We start from the raw sequence: 7,806 nt of genomic DNA, 5'->3' as shown, positions 1-7,806 counted from the left end.
TATATAAGTAGTGTTTTAAAGACAACAGAGAGACAAATATAAAATTTAGATAAACAGCTGTGAATTTAATTTATCATTATTGTCCAATTTAAAAAGTGATTACAATTATCAATTTTATCAACAGAATTTGATTGCTATGTTGCAAGCTGCGATGATAAATGGGAAGATGAAGTTTGCACAGAGTTAAAAAAGAAAAACAAAAATCTGAAGGTGATCTGTAGAAAGAAGATTATTCCTAATTGGCCTACTTCAAAAAGGAAACACAAGAAGGTATTAGATGATAGTAATAATTTACTAGAACCGGTACACAGCACTAAGACGACGATTGTTGGGTTTAAAGGCAAAAAGGTTAATGGATATTTAAAAAGTATTGCAGAAGCTGTCATTAAAAGACAATTTGAAGATGATGACTTTGGATGTTTGATACCTGTGAAGATAAAGCGAGATGCTGTCATACCGTCTTGTGTGAAGAGGTTTAGACCTCTCAACGCCTTTGAAGACAACTTTCATGAAAATGTTTGGCAAGCTGTAACTAGAATAGGTAGGATAAATTTCTATTATAAGTGTTCTTGTTTTTTATTGTAACTATTATTATAGGCCCATGTGTGGATGAAATTTGGAATTTTAAAAAAATGTTTGAGAGATTTCTAGGTACGGTCACATAATAATCATAATAGAATTCATCCCATCGTTAGCGAAAATGAACATTTTAATAGAGAACCACATAGGCCTACTAACAACCCTGTTGCCTGTTTTATATTAAGATGTTGATCCAAGAAAATTTATTAACAGCTCAGTGACATCGTCGGACTCACCTGCTATTATTGGTTCATTTTCTAGCACATGTATATTAGTCTTTATAAATATATGACTTCTGCTAGGTACTACATTTCATCATCATAATTATTAACATGTTTTTACGTTAAAAATTCTTATGGAATAGTGTCACCGCGACGCATTTGACCATTATGTAAACCCGCCGTGCCAACCCTGGGCCGTTGTGCCCAATGATGTAGCTTCCAGGCACGTGATTGAAGTTAGCGTTGTAAACGCTATCGAAACTTACCCAGTATTCTTAAAACGAACTGCTTGTATATTTCAAGCTAAAACTTAAAAATGACGTAATTTCATATTCTTAAAACAACTAAACTACGCCTAAATCATGCGGGCCTTGACTAAATAATACCTCAGCAGGCCGATATTTTAGTCAGCTTAGGGTCAGATTAAATTGTCGACTTGAAATATCTACCCCACTGTGAATTTAATGAAACTCTTGGAGACTTGGATAACTAGATTCAAGGGTCTCTTATTGAAACCTTGTTTTAAAGAAAGACAAGGGTGATGAAAACTATTTTGCTTCAAATTATTATAAATTAATAAAGTATATAATAACAAAGAAATACCTCTTTGCTTTTTATCATTTACTTCTGCATTTTGTCAAAAAACAATTTTTAATAGCTTATTTTGAGCCAGTTTCAGCTTCGAAGCTCTGCCTACCGAAGTTAACTAAAGTTGACCTTTAACGAATGTCACATGCAGTCGGTCCTCTGTTGTTTTGACAGACTCGACGACGTATTGTATAGCATCAGGAAACAGTTCATGAGAAAAATTTACCCGACAGTTTTCAAGAGGGGGAAACTTTGAATTCAGGAAGCTCATTTCCCACCATTTAGAAATTAACATTTTCCTGGGGAGAATCTGAACCCACTTTCTTTTTGGGGTTCATTGATTCATGGAATCCTTTTCAGGCGAGGAAAATCTGAAATTTTGAATAACTTAAAAGTCATAAAAAGACACCTCAGAATTCGGGAAAGCTCATTCTCGCCATCAAGGAATGAAAATTCTCCCTGGAAAGAACTCCCCGAACCCCCTTTCTCTTTAGGGTTTATCAATTAATGGGAAAACAAACACGTATGCAACTACTCATTTTTTTTTTATGTATGTACACACATATAACATGCCTATTTACTGTAATAATTCATGGAAAAACAAACACGTATGCAACTACTCATTTTCTTAAATGTATGTACACACACATAACATGCCTATTTACTGTAATAAGAATGAGAAAGTTTACTTGACTGTGGAAAACCTTCCCACCATCTAGGAATCAAAATGTTCCCAGGGGACGACCCCGGACCAGCTTCCTTTTTGGGGTGTTGGAATTTTTGCGTTTTAAGTTAAGCCTAAAACTTTTAATGAAAAAGAGATAAAAGCAAATTTTTGCCCGTTTCCAAATAATACATAAAGATCATTATTTACATGTCCATTTATTGGCACGGAATGACTTTTTAATCATTCACAATTTTATAGTGTTATGTATATAAAAATTAGACAATTTAAATACAGAATAGATTTTTAATTTTTAAGCTTATGACATTTTTTATATTATAGTGATATAATGTAGCCTATTATATAAGCATGTGCAATTGTATATTAGCCATATTCCGACTTCAAAAATACTTTAAACTTGGAAAGTGTCAGTTAAAATTGATTAGATTATAATAATAATAATAATAATAATAATATAGAAATTTATATAGCGCCTTTTGCCAAAGGATAAAGGATTATTGTTTTCATCCACAGAATTTGATTGCTATATTGTAAGTTGTGATGATAACTGGGAAAAGAAAGTTTGTACAGAGTTAGAAAAGAGGAACAACAAATTAAAAGTGAGCTGTAGATATGAGCGTCTTTCTTCAAAGTCTCTTAAACAGAAACGAATGAAGACCTTAGGTAATGGTGATGTTTTGGATACTTTATTACAACCCATACTGGGCACTAAAAAGATAATTATTGGGTTTAATGACAAAGAGGTCAACGGCTACTTAAAACGTGTTGCATTAACTGTATTGGAAAGACAATGTGAATTAGGTGATAATTACGGAGGGTTGATACCTATACAGATGAAGCAAGATGCAAGCATACCGTTTAGTGTAAAGTCGTTAGCTCTTCTCAAAGCGTTCGATGACAACTTTCATGATGAAGTTTGGAAGGCTGTGACTTCAATAAGTAGGTTGTTTTCTTCCATTTAAAGTAATACGTTAAACATTTATTGTTATTATTTACTCTACACATTCATTCAAACTAGAAATATGTATAGTTGTTTTAATAACACCTTTAAAATTATGCTTACTGATCAAATTCATATATACTAATATAATTCAAAATATAATTTTTTTTTTTTAAATTTCTAAAGGTGTACAAGTGAATGTTAAGTGCATAAATAGTTCCTCGAACTTCAAGGAAATTAATGACATACTACAAACTACTGTGGAGAAATTCCAAAAGCGTCATAGCCCGCTTCATGACAAAATATCAAAATACATAAAAGAGATCGGATTAAAATTCAATGGGATTACATACGGATCAATTATTCTGCACCTATCTACACAAGATCCCGTAGCATTAAGGCGCCTATCAGATTCTAAAGAGCGTGAAACCATTATAAATCGACTTGCACATATCCTACTTCCACCAAAGCTTCAGAAAGAATTTTGTCAAAATTGGTCACTTAATATTGACATGGAAAAATATGATGCTGCTCTAACGGAACTGAAAACACACAACAATTCCCAAAGACCTGAGTCAGACACAGACGAGGATTGATTAAACATGTGAGAAAGTAGGAGAAGATTGAGCATTTCGCACCAGACAAACCATCGAGTGTTTACACTGATGTTAAAATGTCCTGTTAAATCCACATGGGTAAATAAATAATTAAAAAGGCAGAAAAACAGCTTATTCACGAAAGAATGAAAATTACTTCCAATACTAAGGGCCTAAACTCTACCGTCACAAAGCACACTCACCCCATCAAAGACATTTTAGCATCATATTTAGCATATTAGCACCAAAAGAGGAGGAGGTAAGATGAACAACTTTAAGTCCACCCCACCTCCTAACAACACAACAAAAGACAAAATTTGAACACAGAAAATCAGACATCTGAAAAGATTATTCCATTTTCATACTCCCAGTAGAAGTTATATTACAACTCGACCTTGATTTATAAAAGGAAGCTAACGGGAAAACTCAACAAGCCAAAGAAAGAAAATAAAATCACGCCCAAGCAAAAGGAATACCTATTTCCCACAAATGAATTCAAACCCAGAATTGATGGCACACCGATGGTTCTCATTAGGAAAACTACCCTCTCTGACTGATAATAGATTATACTGGATGCACTGCATATAACTGTCACGCAGCCCAGCAGACATCATTGCACCATTAATGGGAAACAGCATACATAATGTTGCCAACTATAAAGCACTACTAGGTATGACACAACTTGTGAAACTAGCAGCCGATTGTTGTATAACTGTTTACAAAAACACCAGTAGCCTTAACATTAGATATTGTTAAGGAACGCCTAATATTGGACGGAGACCTGAAGAAACCTTGCTGCTTAATTCGTTCTCACTACTACGTATAATAGAACCCCAAAGTGTCCACTAAATAGGGTTTTGAAGTATGTTTGCGAATAACGATGACATACAATCTTTAATTTTATCTTTATTAACATAAGAATTTATTGACATAGAATTAGAATTAATTTATAGCAATAATTTACAATGTGCAAAATATATATATGCATTCAGTGGAAATGTTTTAAAAGAACAATAGTTTTATGTTACCAATATCGTTACCTCCATCAGGGAGGTTATGTATTCACTGTTGTCTGTCCGTCGTTTGGTCTGTCTTTCTGTCTGTTAGTAAGATTAAGTAAAAAAACAGCATACATAATGTTGCCAACTATAAAGCACTACTAGGTATGACACAACATGTGAAACTAGCAGCCGATTGTTGTATAACTGTTTACAAAAACACCAGTAGCCTTAGCATTAGATATTGTTAAGGAACGCCTAATATTGGACGGAGACCGGAAGAAACCTTGCTGCTTAATTTGTTCTCACTACTACATATAATAGAACCCCAAAGTGTCCACTTAATAGGGTTTTGAAGTATGTTTTCGAATAACGATGACATACAATCTTTAATTTTATCTTTATTAACATAAGAATTTATTGACATAGAATTAGAATTAATTTATAGCAATAATTTACAATGTGCAAAATATATATATGCATTCAGTGGAAATGTTTTAAAAGAACAATAGTTTTATGTTACCAATATCGTTACCTCCATCAGGGAGGTTATGTATTCACTGTTGTCTGTCCGTCGTTTGGTCTGCTTTCTGTCTGTTAGTAAGATTAAGTAAAAATAGTGAATGAATCATCATGAAATTTAGTGGAATGGTACATAATAAAAGAAAAACACGAGGGGGGGGGGGTGAAGTGGCACAACCTACTCAGAATAGGTAAGTGAGTAGCGCTAATTCCAATATGCATTGAAATGTATAAATTTAGTAGCAAAACAATTTATTACTCTCAAGCATAAGAGTAAATAATGGAATTACCCCTCGCATTCAGGCAGCACTCAAGAACGTGCCTGAATACGGTAGGCGATTGCATTATCTTTTTAAGGGTAGACTGCAGTTTCGCCCTTTATACACAGCATGCGTATTGTAGTACTGTATTCAGGCACAGGGCGGAGGTAGGTATGCACTCTATGGAGTGAACATCACAAGTAATCTAATGCTATCGAGTAATTTTGTTTCGTCTAAATATTGGTGATTTGAAAATGAGTTACATATATGCTTATTTATTTTGGAAGTTAACTTTCAGAATTTACTCTAACCAATGAACATTCCATTTGCATCATTCATTTTTTATTCAAGCTTAATGCTGTATTGTTTCGTTATAGATATATTTCTTTTTTAAACAATTTTATTAATCCCTTTACTATACTTTACTTTTATAATATTTAGATAAGGCTGTTATTGTTTTATTAGTGATTACAATAAAAAATAAAATAAAATACAATAAAAATACAGTATTCTGTGATTTAGATTAACCTTATATATATATAATATAATAATAATTTTATCGTATTTTTAATTAAGTCCTTTTCAATTTTATTAATATGCAACTTTTTTATATTTTATATACTGTAATTTTGTATAGTAAAACGGGACCATATGTAAAACAATTTGTTACATACCACATGATTATGCCATTCTGTATAAATATGTCCTTTTCAATTTTATTAATATGCAACTTTTTTATATTTTATATACTGTAATCGGGTCTAGGCCCGTTGCCACCTGGCCTGTTGCCACCCGGCCTTTTGCCACCCGGCCTGTTGCCACCTTAGGCTCATTATCACACGGCCTTTTTCCACCCGGTCTTTTGCCACCCGGCCTTTTGCCACTCTGGGCCCGTTGGCGATTTTTATTTCCGTACGAAACATTTGCATGAAACCTCTCTCGGACTATCTCGGATTGACTCGACTAAGTTCGATACGAGGAACAAGAGCAGACACTTCGCAATGTCGTGACGCTCGAGTTCTACTGTTATTGCTCTTTCTATGTTTACCTACGGTAGGCCTATGATAGCTTACGGATTTATGGGATACATGTGTAACTAACTGTGACCTTCTTGTATGTTATTAAATGTTAGTATAATATCTACAAAAACAACAGCTAGTACCCCCTTTCATAAAGTGTAGATAGGTACAGTAATGCCAAAGGCTAGAGAGAAGGATAAACTATGGGCCTAATTAACTACAGGCAGAGGTAAGTCCTACCTAGTATAGGCCTAGGGTCCTAGGCTGACACCAGAAGTCACGCTTTACATACAGACGTTGATTGAAATTTTGAAAAAAAAAATGGAAAAAAATTAAAGCATGAAATAAAAAATAAAGTGCATAACAGAAATATTATTTTATAAATAAAGTATACCATTCGGCGGCGTTATTGAACTTGGCCAAACTATCCTTCTAATGTAATTAATGTTAAATACTAATACTAATAATAATAATAATAATTTCAGCATTAATTACCTTGACCTAAGAATTGTAATGAATTGTAAAGAACCATACTATTCACTAGGCCTATAAATAATAACTAGCCCAGGGGGAATATCTTTTGTGTTATTTCCCTTAACGTCGATTTTTTAATTGTTCTCTAATTCCTCCATTGTCTAAGCTCCCCTTAAGGTAGGCCTACAGGTTGGTTTTAGTAACATAATAATAATAATAATAATAATAATAATAATAATAATAATAATAATAATAATTTCAGCATTAATTACTTTGACCTAAGCCTTGTAATGAAGAAACATATGCCTACTATTTACTAGGCCTATAATTAATAACTAGCCCAGGAGGAATATCTTTTGTGTTATTTCCCCTAAACGTCGATTTTTTAATTGTTCTCTAATTCCTCCATTGTCTAAGTTCCCCTTAAGGTATGCCTACAGGTTGGTTTTAGTAACATCATCATCATCATCATAATAATAATAATAATAATAATAATAATAATAATAATAATAATAATAATAATAATAATAATAATAATAATAATAATAATAATAATAATAATAATAATAATAATTATTATTATTATTATTTTGGCATTACATGTAATTAACCTGGTCTAGTCTTGTAATCAAGAATCTGCAGATTGCTATGCCTGATTTATAACTAGGCTCAGGCCTCATTCATCGGTGCTCATTTGGCAGGTCTTATGGCATCCAGTATTTTAGAGCTGCCTCTTCTCAACTCTTTTCTTAATTTGAAAATAACTGTCACCCTGTTTCATTTGATGAAACGCCCCGAGAAACGCGCTTTTGCTTAATCTCTGTGCTTTCCCCAGAAAGCGTATATATTTTGTAGCTAGGCCTAGGTAATTATGCAAAACCCAGACCTAACAAAAAAAAAAAAAAAAAAAAAAAAAAAATATTT

At 32.9% G+C, this 7,806-nt stretch overlaps 1 protein-coding gene across 1 annotated transcript in view; it reads left to right on the top strand.

Annotated features, from left to right (window-relative positions):
* The window catches only part of LOC117103386, a 14,588-nt gene extending 8,757 nt beyond the window's left edge, over positions 1-5,831 (top strand). Inside the window, exons 5-7 of the mRNA XM_033243927.1 lie at positions 125-541; positions 2,587-3,012; positions 3,200-5,831. Coding sequence (XP_033099818.1) covers positions 125-541; positions 2,587-3,012; positions 3,200-3,609 — 1,253 coding nt within the window. The 3' untranslated portion in view covers positions 3,610-5,831. The remainder of the gene's footprint in view (positions 1-124; positions 542-2,586; positions 3,013-3,199) is intronic.
* Positions 5,832-7,806: the final 1,975 nt, after the last annotated feature.

Source organism: Anneissia japonica, unplaced genomic scaffold (assembly GCF_011630105.1).
Source record: "Anneissia japonica isolate Jap-2015-1 unplaced genomic scaffold, ASM1163010v1 scaffold288257_len99150_cov156, whole genome shotgun sequence".
Classification (NCBI taxonomy): Eukaryota; Metazoa; Echinodermata; class Crinoidea; order Comatulida; family Comatulidae; genus Anneissia; species Anneissia japonica.
This window is presented reverse-complemented; position numbering and strand designations above follow the sequence as displayed.